Genomic DNA, 21,096 nt, shown 5'->3' with positions numbered 1-21,096 from the left:
AGACTAAAGAACTGATGTTTATTTAAAGAATAGACTTCGAAACATAGAAGAAACCGATGTTCGACATAGCATTGGACATCGTTCTTCTTCAAGAACAGATGTTAAAGTGAGTAACTATATCGGTTCAACTTATACTAAAGAATGTAGATTGAATTTATAGTGGAACATTATGTAGCAAACACGCGAAAAGCTCATGAACCATAAGAAAAAGTTAAAAGGAACCGATGTGTAGAACATTATCAGACATCGTTTCTAAAATCAATAACGATGTTGAAATGGATAATTGTGATGTCGGACTTATATTTCATAAAACATTCTTTATTGCAAAAATATGAAGGTTTGACAATAGCTAAACATACAAAAATAGTGATCAGAATAACGTTTTTACATCGAATTTGAACATATATCCGATGTCTCATTATAACTTAGACATCAGTTACCAACCGATGTTTGAGTTTTCATGATTTTTAACATCACCCACTAAGACATCATAATTTTTTTTTTCTTAACATCGGTTAAGGACTGACATGTATTAGTATTATTCTAGTAGTGATCGTTTGAAATTAGATAATAAATAAAATGAGAAAAGAAATTGAAAATATCGTTTCTCACACACCTCCTTGCGTATATTTTCAACTCAAAAGAGCTAAACCTAATATCCAAATCGTGAAGAATTTATCCTGGCCTAGTAAAAAACCTGAATCGTCAGCATATGACGTTACTGGTAGTGCCCCTCCCCCATAAACATCTCAAAACCCCAGCGCCACCCAAAGTACCACTCCACCATACCGCCGGGCACGCCAAGCCCACAGGTTGGACTCGTTGGTTTGTGCAGGGCCCAATAAACCAGCCCTGATATAGATGGGCTTCGACCTAAATGGATTATAAATGGGCTACTGCCGAATATTTTCAACCCGAGAGTGTTGAACCTGAACCTGAACCCGAACCCGCCCGCATATAATTACACCACTGGTAGTGGCGATCCTACGCCCTCAAGGCTTTCTCTCTTCCCTTCAAATTCATTTCCCCTCTCTCCCCTTCTCCCATTTCCCTACTTCTCTCAATTTCACGTCCCAAATCTCACCGATAGTCCCAAAATTAGGGCACAACTATAACCCTAGCATCGCCGATACGCCCACGCGATGCCGCTCTTCGTCTCCGACGAGGAGTTCTCCGGCCACCGAGACGACGTCGCTTGGGTGGCGGAGAAGGCCGACGCGTTTATCCGGAACCTCTACACGGAGCTTGACACCGTCAAGGCGCAGAACGACGCCGCTTCGATCACCGCCGAGCAGACCTGCTCTCTCCTCGAGCAGAAGTACCTCTCCCTCTCCGATGAACACTCCAAGCTCGAGTCCGAACTCGCGCAGCTCAAGTCCTCGTTCGACGAGCGCCTCTCCGAGCTCGCCGAAGTGCAGTCTCAGAAGTACCAGCTCAATTTACAATCCGTACGTTCTATGCCTCTATTTCAAATTGTGTAATTGTAGAGGTTTCTCTGGTTTAGGGTTTCGGTGACTAAATGCTGTGCATTTCTATTGAGAATTATATATCTGTTTGAGAATGATTTTGATTTCGCTTTCGGTTATTTGTTGGTGGTGGTTTGTGTAGATTAATAAAGATAGTGAGATAGAGATGTTGAAGACGGAGGTGTCAGAGCTGCACAAATCAAAGAGGCAGTTAATGGAGATAGTGGAGCAAAAGGATGAAGATATTAGTGCAAAGAATTGCACCATCCAGTCTTATCTCGAGAAGATTGTAAGCTTAGTTAGTTGCATTCTTTCCAATTTTAGCAATGAAGCCGTATGTATTTGCCATTCATTTAGTGACATTTTCACTTCTTTTCTGCTGATGGTGAAGGTCAAGTCGGCTGAGAATGCTGCCCAGAGGGAGGCCGGATTAAGTGAAGCTGAGGCAGAGTTAGCACGCACCAAGGATTCATGCACTCATCTTTCACAGGTCAATTCAATGCAACTACCTTTTCATCACGTAATAACATGCATTTGGTCTATTTGGTTCAGTCTTCCTGCCATGGCATGTCTGAGCCATTGATTTTAGGTTGTTGTAATTAAGCTTAATAATAAAGGATGTCTTTATAATTGCCTAAGAATAAAGGGTTGATTGTAAATGGCAATCTTTACCACATATAGTTTACCTAGATTTGCTGGAGATGAACACACACAGACTTTCGTTGCCTTTTCTCTAGTTTTATGGCCGTACCAGAGGCAGGTTTTGCAGAGAGAAGATTAGTCCTATTGAACCCTTTTAGTTTTAAATAACATCTGGTTCCTCATCACTGGACAGATGTTAAATGTTACGCTTAAGATACTGACAAATAGTTCGTAGGTTGCTGCTTGAAATAGCTTTTGCAATTGCTTGCTCTATGACTAGTTGTTGAATCAAACAAATGTGACTCTTGGAGCATTAGTGTTCTTACCGTGTCAAATCTGATAACATGCAGGAGAAAGAACTTATCGAGAGGCATAATGTCTGGCTTAATGATGAGTTAGCAGCCAAAGTTGACAGTCTCATTAAGCTGCGTAGAACGCATGCCGATGTTGAGGCAGAGATGTCTTTTAAGCTTTCAGATGTAAGTATGTTTTACAATATTAAAAAGGATACACAGCATTTACATATCTGATATAAGCATGTCTATGTAAACAACTTATCTAAATCTATATATTTTGTCTTGGGAATATTTTACCCTATTGACTTTGTCAGGTTGAACGGAAATTCAATGACTGTTCTAGCTCCTTAAATTGGAACAAGGAAAGAGTGAGGGAACTAGAAGCAAAGCTGACATCCTTGCAGGAGGTGGGTTTCTTACATTCCATTTTGGCACTCTTAAGATTATTAATTATTTTTTTGCACGGCTCATCAGATGTTTTCTGGTTCATTCATACTTGTACAAAACTTGTAGGAACTACGCTTATCGAAAGATACTGCAGCAGCTAATGAAGAGAGATCAAATGCCGAACTCTCAACGGTCAGTTTCTTGAAATCTCCATCCATATTAAAGTCTTTATACAATACATACTTGACTGGAGTAAGGAATTTTTTATCGTTATTAGAGATAGAGATGTTTACAACAATATTTGGATTGTTATCTATTATCTCAGAGGATTGTGGAAGAATAGTTGTTTGAAAATTTTTTTTTTGTAGTTACTTATTATTATATATTTAATGCGAAGTTTTGCTAGTTTTGCAGACAAATAAGCTTGTTGAACTATATAAGGAAAGTTCAGAGGAATGGTCCAAAAAGGCGGGAGAGCTTGAGGGCGTGATCAAAGCTCTGGAGGTGAAAATTTACAGTCCTACCGTTTTAATGTCCCTTCTTTATTGAGTTTCGGTTGTAATTCTTTTATATGTACTATCATGCAGACGCATTTGAGTCAAGTTGAAAATGATTACAAGGAGAGACTTGAAGGGGAAGTGTCTGCAAGAAATCAATTTGAAAAGGTAGATATGATGTGTTTTCAATTTGAAGAGGTGAAAATGTTTCTTTCTCCCTCTCTTCACTAGTTTACGACATTTTTATTTTAATAACATGCTATATATTTTTTTTTCCCTCCTGTGATATGATTATAGGAGGCTGCAGATCTGAAGACAAAACTTGAGAAGTGCGAAGCAGAAATTGAAACTAGCAGGAAAGCAAATGAGCTGAGTCTTCTCCCACTTAATAGTTCTGGTCAGGAAATGTATGTTCCTCTTTTATTCTATTTAAAATGCACTTTTATTAGGCCTCTTTTAGTCTACTGTTGTGGTGTGCAGAAATTGATCACTGAACTTTCTGAATGATTTACTGAAGTTTATACCTCTTCTGGTGTATCACTGAGAACATTCTCAAGAGTATAAATTTATTCTGTTGAAATGTATTAATGTCTTTTGTAAACATAGAATATACTTGTTGTTGGTTGATGGGTCATGGTTCCCTCTCTATATTTTTCATCCAGTATTTGGTGAAACTTATAAACTTGCTTTTTTATTTTCATCTTAAATGACCATCCGCTGATTGCAAATTTGTCAAGCTAATGAATACTGTATTTACATGAAACTGCGTGAACACTGGGATATTGATTGCCTGGACATGTGGTTGAAAAAACTAGCTCAGATCAGTTATTAGTTTTAAGCAATGCGTATGCAGATTAATGGCCATGGCACGGAAAGATATGATTATATATTTTCAGTTTTTTTTTTCTTATTTATAAACAAATCATAATGCCTTCAGCTTTGTTTCCTTCGGTACATGTAATACAAATTGTCTTTTATGCTTGCTTTATGGTTCCATGTCAACGAACTTGAGCTTTACTGCTCACGATCATTTCCAGTTTAGTATTCAACAAATGGAGGAGATTTGTGTAACTTTTTGACATTTATATTTTTGCTGGACAAATTATATTTTTTATAATTCTATTAATATGAGTTGAGTTCTATGTTGCAGGTGGTTGAATTCATTAGAATCTACTGACATGGCTGAGGTTGATCGTGCGGTGGTGCCGAAGATTCCTGTTGGTGTTTCAGGAACAGCATTAGCAGCGTCCCTTTTACGCGACGGGTGGAGTGTGAGTAGCTATATTTACTACTGGTGTTAGTCATATTTTGTCATCAATCTTGGTTGCTAATTCTTATTACCTTCTTCCCTTTTCTTTTATATCTGCTTCTTTAAATAGCTTGCAAAAATGTATGCGAAGTACCAAGAGGCGGTCGATGCCTTGCGTCATGAGCAGTTGGGAAGGAAGGAATCTGAGGCAATCTTGCAACGGGTATGATCTAAATTGCAACTTATTTTAGGTTTTGGTCGATCATCTTATGACATGTGTACTTGTTTTCGTACTTCTTTATCAATAATTGTCTTTTAAAAAAAAAAAAAAATCTTATGACATCTGTACTTGTTTTCTTACTTCTTTTTATGTTATAAAATGATTGTTAAGTACTTTCTGAATGTTACTTTTGGTCTTAGATTGAGTTATACTGGAAACTCTTGATCGTAGAGTTGTAGCAATATTTTTATTTTTCTATTTTTTGTGAGGCAGAATTCTTAGGTTTTATTATGGTTTTGCAGGTTCTATATGAAATAGAAGAGAAAGCTGAAGTCATCATGGATGAAAGAGGTATTTTTTTACAAATCAATTCTATCTTGTTTGTGGTATATTCTTATTTCGGAAGCTTCATGTTTTATCATTGATATTCTTGATTTTTAATTTTTTAACTACTCTCAAGGATTCAGACATGTATATATTCTATTTCAAATATGAAATAACTTAACTTATTTAGAACCGTTAAAGATGTCTACTGCATGGTGAGGACTTAAAAGTTTTCTTATTTTTGGATTGGAGTTTTCATTTATGTTTTAAGTTTTAATAGTTAATCAAACTGCACCTTGACTTATATTTCTTTCTTTATGTTAATAAAAGTTTGTTTTTCATCAAAAGAAACATGATGAGGACTTGTGATGTTTGATGGGGGCTCTATATGGTATCTGAAAATTAGGTGTTCCTCTGTATTCTAGAGTCTGATGGGTTCTTCAGTGCCGAATAGGCAGAAAAAGAGGCATAGATTGTTTTTTATTGTCTCGCCAATCAATATATATATATATATATATATTTTTTTTTTTGAATCCTATTGTAATGAGATTTTCTGTAGTAATTTGACACCTTTCCCCATCATTTAACTCTTTGATAACTGATAGCAGTTTATGGAAAAGTTTGGCATAATTTAGCTCATTAATGAATTAATTTCTTCATTCTAATGTGTTAATAACTAAATACATAATAATACATGTACACGACGTTTTGATTCAATACTACAAACACTTTTCTGTATCTGCTGAAAAGTAAGATGCATGTCTTTTGAAAAATATGTACAATGGGTATGATACTAATATATACTAACAGAAGTAATAAGAGACGTGGAGCTTTTGGTCCAAACGTTCGACATTGTATGTGCTTGTTTCTGGCCAATATTGCTTTTGGTCCAAAAGTTCAACATTGTATGTGCTTGTTTCTGGCCAATATTGGCTGCTCTTATTAAGTGGTTGCAAGTATTTCTTTTTATTTGTTTGGAAAATAAACCATTAAATTTTTGTTTTCCATAAAAAGTTGGTGATTGCAGTCGCATTGAACTTGTGGTTCGTGATATATTATTTGTTTCACTAATATAGTCATATGCAGTGGAACATGAGAGAATGGCCGAGGCATATTCTATGATCAACCAGAAGTTGCAGGACTCAGTTTCTGAACAAGAATACTTAGAGAGAATGATCACGGAGTTGAAGGTTTATTTTAATGTCACTATTTTGTATACAGTTCTGTTCAGGTAGTCAATTAGTTCCTTACTCAGTTGTGCACAACTGCTCTTGGATTTAGATCCAAGGGTGGAGAATAATGAGGCCGTTGAAATGAGTCTATTTGTCTCGTTATTCTACGTTGTTGGATTTAGACCCAAGTGCCGTTGGGTACATCTGAGTAAGGAATTAATTGACTACCTGTTGTCTACCATGTTTGCTTATGCATTTGGTTTCCAGGCTGACATAAGGAGGCATGAACGTGACTACTCCTTTGCTCAAAAAGAGATTGCTGATCTTCAGAGAGAGGTAATAGAATAATATCAAGTAATGATTTGTATGGATAGGTTATTGATTCTTTAATTTGGTGCATCTTGGTAATGTTATCTTGCTGTTAATCAATTTTACCACCATTCATTTTTGAACTACCTCTTACCAGCTCTTTTTGTCCAATCCACCATGTAATGTGATCATGAAACTGTGAAACGTATTAGGTACCACCTTCAGTTTCATACTGGATAATTACAGAAAACTATTATATCATTTGGTCTTACTTCCTGGTATTAGTTTTCATCTCCATATGATACTTTCATGTTAGTTACAAAAAGAAATCTGAAGTTCAACACTGCAATTGTCGAACACTATAACTTATTGTAGTCAATATTTTAATAAGAACTCTTTATATAATAAGTTCAACACTGCAATGATATTTTAGTAGTTGCATACACATATCAGTGCAAAAGAGTATAGTTTTTTTTTCTTTTGGAAGGGTTATCAATAATTCCCTGTTTATGCACATACCATGCTTTGCTTTCATAGATTTTTATTCAAAGGTATTCAGTGACTTTATTGTTAGTAATACATGTTAAGCACACTTGCCAATGTGTTATTATACAAACTTGTGTGTCTAGTGCCGACATTTTCATTGATGACATTGCATGGGATTTTGTAAATAAGCAGACAAACATTGAGGTCATGGCACCATTGACCCCACAAAATGTGCTATATATGTCATTGTAGGGGCTTTCTCTCAGTTCCTCTTTTCATTTTTTTACCCTCCTTCAACTGCTAATAGTTCTCTATGACCCTGGTTTTGCTGATTCCTGGATCAAGTTTATACTTTTAGTAGAACTTTTGTCTCCATGTCCATGCCATTCATCTCCATGATTGACTGAACAGTCTTTTCTCTATAGATGGAGATGGGCACTCTTTTATTTTTGAATCTCAAGAAGTGTTGTGTGTATAACTATGCATATATACATGTTTTAACTCAATGTTTAAGTATTGTACTGACCTTAACTTGTATGCCTATATTTGTGTCATTGTCGGGTAATTTTCACCTGGGCCGTGAAATCTTGCTTTAAAGGGTATATTATGAATGTTGGGTTAAAACATCTTGTCTTTTTATTGCTTTGATGAATCTATCTCAACTTGCTGGGTGATTACTTGTAGGTGGCAGTCCTTTTGAAAGAATGTCGAGATATACAGCTTCGTGGTGCATCTTCGGGTCATGATAGTTATGACAATGCTGTTGTGGTGCACTCGGAATCTGATGCTGAAAAAGTCATATCTGAACATCTTGTAAGCTGACTTCTTATTTTTCTTCAGCATGGGTCTTTTAAGTTCTCTTCTTTTTTCCTGTATTGTTGGATGTTTATTTATTAGTGGTATTTTGGATTTTAAAATGAAACAGTTGACCTTCAAGGACATAAATGGTCTGGTTCAGCAGAATGCCCAGCTCAGGAGTCTTGTTCGCAATCTTTCTGACCAGCTTGAAAATAGGGAAAAGGAGTTCAAGGTTGGTTTGAACATTTCCACGACTAATTAATTCATTATGGAGCTTGTTCTTTAGTACCATCTTTGACTTGAAAACTATATGATGCATGTGTCTGTATCTTGGAATTCCAGGAAAATTTTGAAAAGGAGCTCAAGAAGCATACTGAGGAAGCTGCTTCTAGAGTTGAGGCTGTATTACAAAGAGCTGAAGAGCAAGGGCAAATGATTGAATCCCTTCACACCTCTGTAAGCCCTAGTGAATCCCTCTGAAGAGCAAGCACTCATGTCATCTTGTTTTTATCATTGCTGTTTTTTTTCTTCTTTACCTTATATTGTGTGGATTACAGTGTGGTGGGGATGAAATAATTGCTCTGCTCTGACTCCTCATCTTTAAATCCTAACTTCTTCTCAGGTCGCAATGTACAAAAGGTTGTATGAAGAGGAGCATAAACTTCGTTCGTCTGGTCCCCATTTAATAGAGGCTGCTCCAGGTCTCTCTCTCTCCCTCTCCCCCCCCAAAAAAAAAAAAAAAAAAAAAAACACAACACACACACATCTACCTATGGGTATTTTTCAAAACCATATGACAAAAAGGTGTCACTATCTTCTTCAGATTCAAGATCTGATGAATGATTGTGGTTGCTAAATTTTAAAATGTATCAAGTTCGGTCCAGTTCTGAAAACAGAATTTTAATCAGGATGGACGGTTGAAGTATGTAGGTTTAGGTGTCTTAATCTTTTCAGTTATAGAAATGGGTTTCAACTTCCTGTTAGGGGATTTTTCGGGGGCTCAGATGTGGGGAAACTCCAGAACCTCACAGTCACGCCCACCTATTCAAATAAAGTGATTGCTGAGTGTAGCCCACTTCTTGACCTCTTCTATTTGCTCAACTTTCTGTTTGCAGAGGAAAGAAGAAGTGATGTTAGGCATCTACTTGAGAGTTCTCAGGTATGAATTGACATTATCTAAGTAATGAGCACCCTTTTCTGTTTGATATTGTTGTTATTCTGTAATACAAATTATGAAATATTGTAGGAAGCTAGCAGAAAGGCCCAAGACCATGCTGCAGTACGAGTGAAATGTCTGGAAGAAGATCTAGCGAAGATCAGGTAAACATTCTGATGTTACCCATCCGACCTTGCCTCAGATATATGGCACTGAGTGAATGGCCATATAATTGTGTCATATGATTTTTTTTTTTTTTGGATATCTGCACTCCAGTATGTTCGTACGTCTTGATATCTTGTAGATCTTTTGCTAAATAATCATAGTCATAGTCTTGGTGGTTGCCTTCTTTTTCCCTCCTTTTCTGGTAGTTTGTTTAAGCCATGTCAACTCCATATTCCTGGTTGCTTATTGAACGATATCTGGTATTTTATGGTAGGAGTGAGATAATATCATTGCGGTCAGAGCGTGACAAATTCGCTTCTGAAGCGAATATTGCTAGAGAGAAACTTGAGAGCTTTATGAAAGAATTTGAGCTTCAGGTGATATTTTTTGCTGGAATGTTGTCTATTATGTGTTTCGACAATAGCTATGCGGTGGGTTGAGTGATGATTCTCTTGTTGTTAATCTTTCCTTTTTTGCTTGTAATGCATAAACTATCAGAGGAACGAAACAAATGGTGTATTAGCAAGGAACATTGAGTTCTCTCAGTTAATAGTTGACTACCAGCGGAAGCTGCGTGAAGGTTCTGAGTCCGTGCAAACTGCTGAGGAGCTTTCTAGGAAGTTGACTATGGAGGTAACCTTATTGACTTAATCTCTGAAGCTTAGCGTAACTTTGACAATACTCGCATTATATTCTGTTTCACTACAGGTGTCTCTTTTGAAGCAAGAGAAGGAAATGCTGCAACATGCTGAGAAGAGAGCTTCGGATGAAGTTCATAATTTGTCAGAGAGGGTTTATAGACTGCAGGTAGGGATTCTTGCCATCGAATTTGCTTTTCAGTAATGCTGTTTATATGCTGACATTAGTTTTTACAGGCTAGTTTGGACACTATTCAGAGTACCCAGCAAGTTCGCGAGGTACTTTTCTCACTTGTGTTCTTATAATTGCATGTTCGTTTTTATAATTGCATGTCATTCTGTTTTTAATTTTGTATCTTCATTCGACTACAGGAGGCAAGAGCTGCCGAGAGGAGAAAACAAGAAGAGTATACAGAACAAAAAGAGGTGTGCATTTCTTTGGTATTCTTTATGTGCAGAGTGCTTAGTGTTGGTCCATAAGTTTTTTATGCGTCCTGGTTGATCAATTGAACTGTGTTATTGTTGTTTTGAATTTATGTTATTACTCTTTTGAATTGGAACCATATTATTGAGATTCAAAGGATTGTTGTTTGGGTGTTAACAACTTGAAATTATGATTTCCTTGTCAGAGGGAGTGGGCTGATGCTAAAAGAGAATTGCAAGAAGAGAAAAATAATGCTCTCACTCTTGCACTTGACCGCGATCAGACCATAAAAAATGCCGTCAAACAGGTTGAAGAAATGAGAAAAGATTTGTCTAATGCACTTCATGCTGCTGCATCTGCTGAGAGTAGAGCTGCTGTAGCTGAGGTCCTTTTTGTTTTTTTAATTTTTTTATATCTCAATTCTTTTTGAAAGTTTCAATATTATTTTGTTTATATTAAATAAATCCGAACAATCACCAACCACACTTATCTGTAATATTTTTCTTTCTTTAATTCTGTTAAGGTATTTTATTATTTTTGCTTGGCCTTTATTTACTCTTTATTCACAATATTTTGTTGTTGTACACAGGCCAGACTGTCTGATCTGGAGAAAAAGAGTTCATCCTCAGATATCCAGGTATAGCTTCTCATAAACAATGCCGTAACACCTCCCATGTGAAATTATTTGATCAAGAATTATGGTGCACTCATTTTTGTTGTATTATTTTTGTTTCGGATTTATATGCTGTTGAAAGAGTTATGTCACTCTTTTGCACGTTAGTATTTCTCTACAGTGCACTTTTATTATATTTTCTAGAATCAAACTGGTTGTAATTCCATTTTTTTTTATAATTTTTTTTTATTGTGGTCAACTGGTCATCTGTACATTATGCTGAAACTGGTCTTCTGTTGGGAATGACTTGAACTGGATACCACATTTGTTAGTTGTATGTGGATATTTGGTAATATCATTGGATTTTAGATATTGGTCCTCGTTTCCTAAATATTTTAGACTGGATTATGAGTCTCAGTTTTGTGATTGAGGGGACAAAATATTGTTCAATGCAGAATGGTACAATCTTTTGGTAGCTCAACCGTAGTGGCAGTCTTTGTAATTTTGTACAAAATAAGGCCACTGTGGACAAACTTGAAAACCTATAACTTCCACTATGAAAAAAAAGAAAAGAAAAGGAAAGCAGGGGATGAGTTTCTAAAATCTCTTTAGAGTAACACATGATAATAACATCAAATCCCTGGTCGTGAACTGATGATTAGTGCATTTCAAGATGATTATGGTTCAAGAATGTTTTAGATAATGGACTTGAAGATAGTTTGATTCAATTCCCCATGTCTTTGTCTACTGATGCAGGTTGTTGAGATTGACGGTGGGAGTGGATCTGCTTCTTTGACAGGCAATGAGGTCAGTTTTGTTCATGTACCTTTCATTTGTTGACTGTTGCTTAGTTGTGTTGAAATTTTCCTGGCTATTTGTTTGAGATTGAGATTACTAGATTTTCTACCTGTTATATCATGTATTGCTCTGTCTTCTTTGTGTATCAAGATTGATGTTTCTACAACTTCAATGAAATCCATACTGTCCATTTTCCATTGATATAAACATTTTGGTATATTTATTTTGTTATTGACCTCTCGGGTATTACTTGTGGCATGTCCCGAATGCTTGGTTTATTCTGGAATTTACAAAACGAAGTTTCACTGTGTTTCAATCGCAACAAGAGTTCTTTTTCGTTAAAAGAAAAAACAAGAATGAACTAAAAAAGATTTGATTTCCCATTCATCAACCAATCACTTGGTGATTGACACAATTTTTTTCTCTACTTTTCGCATTTGTGTCAATTACTTCAATCATATTTTCATTTAACTTTCCGCTGAATCAAAATATGGATTATGAAGGGTTGTATTATCATTGTGAAGCCCTTAAAATGCATTTCCCATGGTTGTCTTTCAAATTTCAATCTGTAGTCCTATGTTTTGTTTTGTAGACATAAAAAGATACTGCTTTTTTCTTTTTCTTTGATTTTATGTAGTGATTGGCTTATTTATTTTGGGAGCTACTGTATCTAATTTGCAGATACATTTATTATGTGATTGATGTCTGACATTGACTTGGTTGAACTTGGTAGGCTATGTTGGCATTACGTGCTGCAAAGGATGAGATTAAGAATTTGAAAGATGAAATGCAGGCTACTAAAGATCACATGCTACAGGTTCTGACTTCTCCTTGATGTGCTTAATATCTTAATACTGACTGAACTTAATATTAATGTCATTTTAATATGCAGTATAAGAGTATAGCTCAGGTAAATGAGGATGCATTGAAACAGATGGAATTTGCACATGAAAACTTCAAGATTGAGGTACTGCTGCCTTACTTTTAATTTTAGCGACTGATTAGTCAAATCTAGTTTGTTTACGTTGGCTTATGATCTAAAACTCTGCAGGCTGAAAAACTGAAGAAATCTCGAGATGCTGAATTACTCTCTTTGAGAGAGAGGGTCTCTGAACTTGAAAATGAGATTATGTTGAAGTCCCAAGAAGTGGCTTCTGCAGCAGCAGGGAAGGAAGAAGCTCTATTCTCTGCTTTAGCAGAAATTTCAAGCCTAAAGGAAGAAACCACAGCAAAAACGTAAGTTTCTTATATTCTTTCTGTTATGCATTCAATAATTCAGTTTGCTGTCTCATCTAAAGTTCTTTTTTGTTCTTTTCTTTTCCTTTGTAGTTCTCAAACTGCTGCCCTGGAGATTCAGGTTTCTACTTTGAAGGAAGACTTGGAGAAAGAACATCAGCGATGGCGCACTGCACAGGCTAATTATGAAAGACAGGTAATTGGCATGTAGATGTATATTTTTTCTCTTTCATAATCTGGGTTTAGTGGTCTGAGACAATCTGAATTGACAAATGGTTTTCTGTACCGAAGATCCAAGCTGAAGGATAGTGAATGGTTCACCTTGTCAAACAGGGGTCTGTCCTATCCAGCTTTGGGTTCTCTTGGTAGCAAGTCTTTTAAGACTTCAGGGAGGAGTTTAATAGTGGGCTTTCCAGTTGATTTTTTTGGGTCAACTGTACATTGTTGTGAAAATCCAAATTAAACAGCGTCTTCTCTCATTTCAGTAGATGGTGGGGCATAAGATTGTGACCTGGGCATATGTGGCCACTCTCTTATGTAGTTATATATCACATTCAATTTTGGCTAATTTATAATTCTTAACTTCGCAGGTCATCCTTCAGTCAGAGACAATACAGGAGTTGACTAAAACATCACAAGCTTTGGCTGTGCTTCAGCAGGAAGCATCAGAGTTGCGTAAATTGGATGATGCACTCAAAAGTGAAAATGTAACTTCTACTCTTTTCATGTGACCTATGGTTTGTTGTAAATTTTGTTTATTTGTAACTTCTTCTCTTTTCATGTTTACAAGACTTCTTACCTGTTCTGAAATTTACAGGATGAACTAAAGTCCAGGTGGGAAGTTGATAAGGCAATGTTAGAGGAATCCGCTAGTATTGCTGAGAAGAAGTACAATGAAATCAATGAACAGGTGATTTGCACCCTGTCCATTTCTTTTTGGATTTGCCTTTTGTGCTTTAGATTTTGTGCTATGATTCTTATGGTTCTAAAATCTCAATCTCATATTTGTTTGCAGAATAAAATACTGCATGGTCAACTGGAGGCTGTGCACATTCAATTGGCCGAGAGAGATCGTGGTTCATTTGGAACAACTTCTGGAAGCACTGGAGCAGATACTTCAGGTGATGCTGGTTTACAAACTGTGATAAGTTATCTTCGACGTACAAAAGAGATTGTAAGTTCTCTTTCCCTGCTATTATCACTCTTTTCTCTGACACACACTCTGGACTCACTATTCAGATGTGTAGGCATATATAGTGTTGTCTGACTTTCTTATTGTTTCAACTTAACAGGCAGAGACAGAGATATCCTTATTGAAACAAGAAAAACTAAGATTGCAATCACAAGTAAGGATTTTTTGTTCCTCTCTCTCTCTCTCTTGCTGTACTTTATCACATATTCATTTATGTTCTACCATTAATTTTTATCCAACAACCAGTGACTGTAAATATTAATGGACGAAGTTCTACCAGTGATGATCTTGAGCTCAAAAGTTCTAAATGCATAGAGTAGATCAAATCACACTGTTGAAAACAAGTAAGGAATCACCAATATTTTCATCAACCATTCCATATAATAATTAATGTTCGAATAACACAATGATCCACATGTCCTGGTGGAGATACCATCCAAAAACAGTTGCATTAATGTGGAGCGTTATATGTGCTAGTTCCTATTTATAATCTGCCTGCTAGACAGACTTATTTTGTTCAATAAATGATGCCTCACAAAAAGATCAAGTTTACGATTTCCGAACAAGTTGCAATTTATGGCTGAATCAAATGATGTATTTGTTGTGTCTTCTAATTTACCTGTTGGCCCCTTGAGGTCATTGGTTTTATCCCTTTGTTCTAATTGTTGTCTTCTAATTTATTTTTGAAAAATTCGCTTAGAGTCTTATAATACACTAGTGGGTGTTCTGTTTTTATGTTTTGGTGCTATATTGGGTGTTTTCTTCTATTACTATTGCCATGGTCTGTGTTTTGCTGGTTATAAGAAAACAGAATGTTAAAGTTACAGGTTATTAATTTCAATGTTTCTATTGAATTTCTTAATGTCTAATTCCTAATTTCTTAACAGTAGGAGTTTTTCTATGAATAACTTGCTCGAGTGAATACATTTTGTTTTTATTTTAAACGCACATATCATCTTTTACATATATATATATATATATCTGCGGATATTTTGTCGATTTTGATATATCTTTCCTAATGGTTGTTCAATTCCATATGCTGTTTTATAATGGTTAATTTTTACAATTGCTTTCTAGCTTGAGAGTGCCCTCAAGGCTTCAGAAACAGCCCAAGCATCACTTCGTGCTGAGCGTGCAAGTTCAAGGTCAATGTTGTTCTCAGAGGAGGAACTAAAATCCTTACAACTACAGGTTAGTAATGTTCATTTGACACCTTCTTTTGGGTCGGAGGTTCTTTGGACACTTATGTGGACCTCAAACTCTAAATCCTACGTTATTACCTTCATCCCTTGTAACCGCTGCGCTGGTGGAAATGTTTTTTTATTTTATTTTTTGTCAGGTTAGAGAAATAAACTTGCTCCGCGAAAGTAATATCCAACTGAGAGAAGAAAATAAGCACAATTTTGAGGAATGCCAGGTATCATCGAAGTCTTTGTGGATATTTCTTCCATATGGATATTGCTCACTGATGATTCTTACTCTACATTACATCTTACTTTGATTATAGAAATTGCATGAAATATCACAAAAGGCTAGTGTTGAGCGTCACAACCTAGAGAGGCTGTTAAGGGATAGACAGATTGAGGTGGAGGCATGTAAAAAAGACATTGAAATGCAAAAGATGGAGAAAGATCACTTGGAAAAGAGGCTCAGTGAGGTATTGATCTTGGACAGCTTTCTCTCCATCTCCCTTTGCATGTTCATCTTTTAATTGCCTAAAGGATAAGACATGCTGCTCACCTATATGCCAGCTATTGCTGCTTATTGGGTGAGCTTGCCCAATCAACTATCAACATCTGTTTTTATTTTTCTCTCTCCTTTTTACTGTCGGGTGCTGCATTATCAGTGAAAGGTAGGGTTGGGATGGGATGGGATATGTTTGGTGGTGGTTCATTGGGTTTTTCAGTTAAATTTATTCTGAGAGGTTGTTAAAATATGATTTGGCCAGCTCACCCAGTAAGCAGCAATACCGCCTGCGGGTGAGCAGTCAAGTATCTTCCTTGCATAAATAGGTATGGTCCAGTCCATAATGGGGCATTGACCGGTCAAGATGATAGGCCTATTGATGTTAAACTATAACCCTTGTGTCAACAATTCAATGTCCAAAATGCTTATATATATATATATATTTATATTTATATGTATGCTTTGGAAATATTGTATTACGATATTCCATATAATATGGTGTGGAATTTTCAGTACTTAGAAAAGGTCTTTAACATAGTTTGCAGTGACATTGTACATCCTGACTTGATCCATCATCTAGGCTTTCAGCTCATTCCAAAAACCATATGATCTAAATCCAATGCTTGCTCAATCCAATTAGTATACAAATGAATTTATTTTTCACCAAAGCAGTGTAGACCCATGTCATCAGAGCCAAATATTAGCACTTTATTTCTGCTAAGACAACCATTTACACCATGCCACGGGTTTGTATGTGTCTGGTAAGGACCAATTGAGTCTAGGCTGGGCACAGACCCTTATGTTGACCATGATACCACTTGAATTGTAGGACCTGTCATTTTTTTTTTCTGGTTTATTATAGAGCGTGTCATTGGATATTTCTTCCGTGTACATGCATGTGCATATTAAACAAAATTTTTCCTCATTTTGATGTATTCTCTTTCTTGAAGTTACTTGAAAGGTATAGAAATATAGATGTTGAAGATTATGATCGCACAAAGGCTGAACATCAGCAGATGCAGGTACTTTTCCCTGTAAGACTTACATGCATATCATCACTTGAACAATAATGCTTTTAACCTTCCTAGTTCTCAGCTAGCCATTATTAACTTTCTTCAATTTTCACTGTAACTGAGAACTACGGCTATACTACTACAGTACTATTTAAAGCAGATATTGCTAGGTATCTGCAACAAATGTTCAACAATCCAAATGGTTGTTATTTAGTTGGGTCATGGGTTCTGTTGTGTGAGTTTAGTTTTTCCTTGCATCTGTTGGTGAATAGTTCGTGTAAACTGATCATCCGCTTTGCTTTCATTTGTGTTTCTGTGTACTGCTGGTCCAAAAGGTGTTATATTTCTTTATTTTGGAATAGAACGTCGTTTCTTCTAAAATTAACAATTCAAGTTGTCAATGTTCATTCTGTGATTATTTTTTAATTTTTTTGGTTACATTATTCTGTGATTACTTCAGGGCTCAAATTCCAATTTTTTTTTTTGGGGTTCCCTTTTGGTGCTTTTGTTTTAATCATTTATTTGTCAAAGAGAGGCGACATATATAGGTTATCTTGTGTCTTGACTTCATTTCAATTTCATTCTTCGTTACAATTTGCCCACCATTTTTACTATTTGTTTACATCTTTATTATTTGTACTTGCGTCTGCCAGGTAACATTGAAGGAGAAGGATTCTCATATAGAAGAAGTCAAGAAACTTCTTTCGGAGAAGCTGGAGATTGTTTTGTCTTTAGAAAAAGATCTTGCAAACTTCAGATCGGAACTGACTGAGAGGGATAGGAGGATAAATGACATGTTGCCAGCAGAGGTAAACTCAAATTTCTTACTTTAAAATCAGATGATGTTAACATTCCATGCCTTTGGATGATGTATATCCTTCTGATGGTCGTCCTGCACAGGCAATTTTAAAATCAGATGTGGAGAAGCAAAGAAGGATTGGCCTTCAGTTTAAGGTTCTTAAAGTTCTCACAAGTCCTTTTTCAGTTATGCTTTTCAGAAAAAGCAAAAAAGTATCATCTATTAGTATCTTCATCACTGTGGTTTGGCATGTGGAGCATGCTTTTAAACTAATTTTATTGTTTTGGCTGATTTTGGTATTCTTTCTAACACAGAGGAAGTATGAGACATGCTTAAAGGAAAAGGAGGATCTTCAAAGACAAAAGGAGGATCTTCAAAGGCAAAAGGACGACCTTCAAAGGCAATGCGACGACCTTCAAAGGCAAAGGGATGACCTTATAAGGCAGTTGGAGGAAAAACAAGGTAGTTAAATGAAAAAATAAATAAAAAAAACATTAGTCTTTTTTCTTTAATGTGTTCTCCAATCATTTCTCGTTTTTACAATCATGATAACCTAATGTCTAATTCTTGCTGTTTGTATTAGCGAAACGATCTTCTGGTGATCCTGCTGGGGAGCATGCCCTTAAAGAAGAGAGAGACCAAAAAATTCAGGTTGAAATTAACAGTCCTGTTTATATTTACATTTTTCCTTCTGGTACTTCTGGCTCATTTGACTTCTCTACCATACTTACCCAGACACTGCAAAAAATGATGGAGAGGCAGAAAGAGGCAATGGAGAGGCAGAAAGAGGACCTACGAAATGAGAAAGCAAACCGCAAGAAGACTGAGCATGCTTTATTGGATTCTCTTAATAAAATTGAGCAGGTTTTTTTTGTGTGTTTCACACTTTTTAAACTTAACCATTTGTCCTAACCATTATTTCCTGACATATGATACATCTGTGGCAGTTTAAATCCATAGTCGATATACTTTTCTTGTGAAGTAATGCATGTGATATTTTTGCCAATATCAGGACAAAATAATCTTCAAGAATGAGCTGGAGAAGCATAAGCTGGCTGTCAGGCAGCTTTCAGATGAGCAGGAAAAGCTGAAGCATGCAAAAGATGGTCTTCCTGAGGTAAAGGTTTATATTGCCAACTTGTTTCTGTTTCCTTTAGTCAGCTGACCCTCCCATCAGCAGAGAAGAAAATAATATTAATCTTAGAACTTGTCTTTCAAGCTGGGAATTAAGGGAGTGTGTTAGGAATACAAGTAGGGGATGCGATGTCTATAAACCATATATATTCCTCTCAGCTTGGTGTTGTGGAAAGTCTATATGGAATACCTTTGTCTTCTCAAGTATAATTAATATTTCTTAATTCTTAATTCGCTATCTTCATGTTTTCTCGTATCTCCAGGGTACCTCAGTTGTTCAACATCTTTCTGGAGCCATACTGGATGATCGAGCCTCTGCTTACTTCTTGGTTTGTGAAAATTATGAAAGGGTAGCACATTCAACTTTGAATGAGCTTGGAGCTGGTGGTGTTCCTGCAGACACTCCAGTTGCAGATGCTTCATTAGCTGCTACTTCTGGTATTTTTCCTCACTAAAGCACTGTTTTCATGATCCTAACTGCTTCTGTTCTTTTTCTTTTGTTCTTTTTTAATTTTCTTTTAATGTCAGTTACTTTTCTTTGCTGTTCTTTATTGATAGTAATTGCGTTGCTATGTGCATTATGCAGCTCCTGCTCCAGCAGCCACCCTTGCATCCTCAATGACTCCTACGGCAGTTATGCCATCCAAAGCAACAGATGAAACTGAAAGGAGGTTCACTTTTCCCAAAAGAAACGTTGAACCTCGTAAAACAGGGAGGAAATTGGTTCGGCCCCGTCTTGTAAGACCTGAGGAACCACAAGGTGATGTAGAGATGTCAGAGACGGAAGGGGCTCAGACTCTGAATAAACATGCAGCTTCCACTGACGCCGAAGTTCAGGGCGTTGCTACTTCGACACAACCACTGTTTCGAAAACGTCAAGCTTCTTCATCTCAGTTTGAGTCTCACGAGGAATCAATAAACCAAGGGGAAACTGGTCCTGATGTGGCAGCACCTGTGTCAAAGAAGCCCAAAGGTTCAGAATCTCCTCAAAAGAGTGAAGGGCAAGCACCTGCTTCATTGGAAAATCTTGGCAATGTTCCAGCCACAGAAGAAGCTTCTAATGCTGATAATCCTCAAGGTTCAAATGAGGAAGGTGCTGTTGATGCTGAGAAGGAAGAGATTGAGAATACCGCGGTGAAGGTTGAAGAGCCAATTGAACAACAATTTGATGGTTCAAGTCAACCTGAATCACAACATGACAAGAATAGTGTTTTGGAAGAAGATGTGGATGGATCAGATGTTAAAGAGATGGTGCCCGATGATGGAGCAAAGGATAATCAGGTGGAGCCTGACAACCGACAGTCCAGTGGAGTTGGGGGAGACAGAGAAGAGGGAGAGCTTCCACCTGATGTATCAGACCTTGAAGGTGGTGATACAACGATGGGCAGTCCTGGTATAGAGGAAGGTCAGTCGGAGCCTATTACAACACCCAGAGCTTCACCATCTAGGGTTGATGATGAAGATCTTGCTGGCGCTTCTGTTGTGGATGTTAGTGAGGTGAATTCTCCAGAAGTTCTTAATGAAGAGAAAAATAATGAAGTTGATGTACCTGAAGAGACAGCTGAAGCCTCTGATAAGTCAAATGATGGTATCGATCAAACTGCAATGGAGACTGACCTCACTGTTGAAGCTGCCTCTGTAGCTGGTGATGCCTCTATAACCGCTGAGGGTACCTCTGCAAGTACTACTACAGAGGCTAGTGGTTCAAGACAGGCCAGTGCTAGTGCCACCACTGAAGCAGAAGAGGCAAAGCAGGTTTCTCCTTCCTCTACCACCATAAATATAACTGAACAAGCTAGGCGGAATGCTGAGCTAAGACAGCGTGGACAACAGGGACGACAACCAATTGTTGTACCTCCGACCCCAACTAGAGGTCGTGGAAGACCAGCACAGCGTGGACGTGCACGTGCTGTGCGTCGTCCTGTCCGTGGACGTGGCCCCACATCTGGTGATCAAGTGTAATACTAAATACAACAAAGTTGCACTGATTGCAGTTTTGCTCCCTTATTTGGCTGGGTTTCTCTTTTCTTACGTTATTAAATGAACAGAAATGAAGATTTAGACATTCTGATGGAGATGTTCATTAGTCAGTTGCATCTTTGTCATCTGTGAAACTATAGTTTTTGTACGACGGTAGTTTTCTTGAACAAGAGTTTCAGTAGGATATGAGCTATTATGTAAATACTTGTGCTTAGGTGGTACCCTTCAAATTTCAACGGATAAATCACGGTTTTGATCTTTATCATCAATTCATACAGCTCAAACCATTCAGGCTTTGCTCTTGATCTATTTTTCCACGATTACTTTTTCCTATAAATTAGCATACCGACCAGGAAGTTATGAGACACAGGGTCTGTTGTGACTTGTTGAATCATGATTTTTAGTGTAGAAAAGGC

General features: G+C 36.9%; 1 protein-coding gene across 2 annotated transcripts; it reads left to right on the top strand.

The window, feature by feature from the left end:
- The first annotated feature begins 921 nt into the window (after window positions 1-921).
- Window positions 922-20,982, top strand: LOC112202895 (nuclear-pore anchor). 2 transcript variants are annotated; one of them, XM_024343949.2, is made up of 48 exons: window positions 922-1,448; window positions 1,609-1,755; window positions 1,858-1,956; window positions 2,459-2,587; window positions 2,719-2,811; window positions 2,918-2,983; window positions 3,206-3,295; window positions 3,379-3,456; window positions 3,586-3,695; window positions 4,439-4,559; window positions 4,668-4,760; window positions 5,060-5,108; window positions 6,168-6,271; window positions 6,521-6,589; window positions 7,733-7,861; window positions 7,974-8,078; window positions 8,189-8,302; window positions 8,469-8,547; window positions 8,962-9,005; window positions 9,093-9,166; window positions 9,442-9,544; window positions 9,666-9,800; window positions 9,876-9,974; window positions 10,043-10,084; window positions 10,178-10,231; window positions 10,435-10,614; window positions 10,819-10,866; window positions 11,599-11,649; window positions 12,374-12,457; window positions 12,533-12,607; window positions 12,692-12,876; window positions 12,970-13,072; window positions 13,467-13,583; window positions 13,694-13,786; window positions 13,892-14,050; window positions 14,169-14,222; window positions 15,146-15,259; window positions 15,408-15,485; window positions 15,576-15,725; window positions 16,705-16,776; window positions 17,421-17,576; window positions 17,668-17,721; window positions 17,881-18,028; window positions 18,150-18,217; window positions 18,302-18,430; window positions 18,579-18,683; window positions 18,964-19,138; window positions 19,275-20,982. In XM_024343949.2, the coding sequence occupies exons 1-48, from the start codon at window positions 1,143-1,145 to the stop codon at window positions 20,660-20,662; spliced, it is 6,318 nt and encodes a 2,105-aa protein (XP_024199717.1). In that variant the 5' UTR covers window positions 922-1,142; the 3' UTR covers window positions 20,663-20,982. The 2 variants fall into 2 exon arrangements, with proteins under 2 accessions (XP_024199717.1, XP_040362128.1); XM_040506194.1 differs by having other exon boundaries at window positions 923-1,448; window positions 19,287-20,982.
- The last annotated feature ends 114 nt before the right edge of the window (window positions 20,983-21,096 follow it).

The sequence above is a fragment of the Rosa chinensis genome, chromosome 5 (assembly GCF_002994745.2).
Source record: "Rosa chinensis cultivar Old Blush chromosome 5, RchiOBHm-V2, whole genome shotgun sequence".
Lineage (NCBI taxonomy): Eukaryota > Viridiplantae > Streptophyta > Magnoliopsida > Rosales > Rosaceae > Rosa > Rosa chinensis.
Note: the sequence above shows the minus strand (reverse complement) of the source record. Positions and strands in the feature narration are given on the sequence as shown.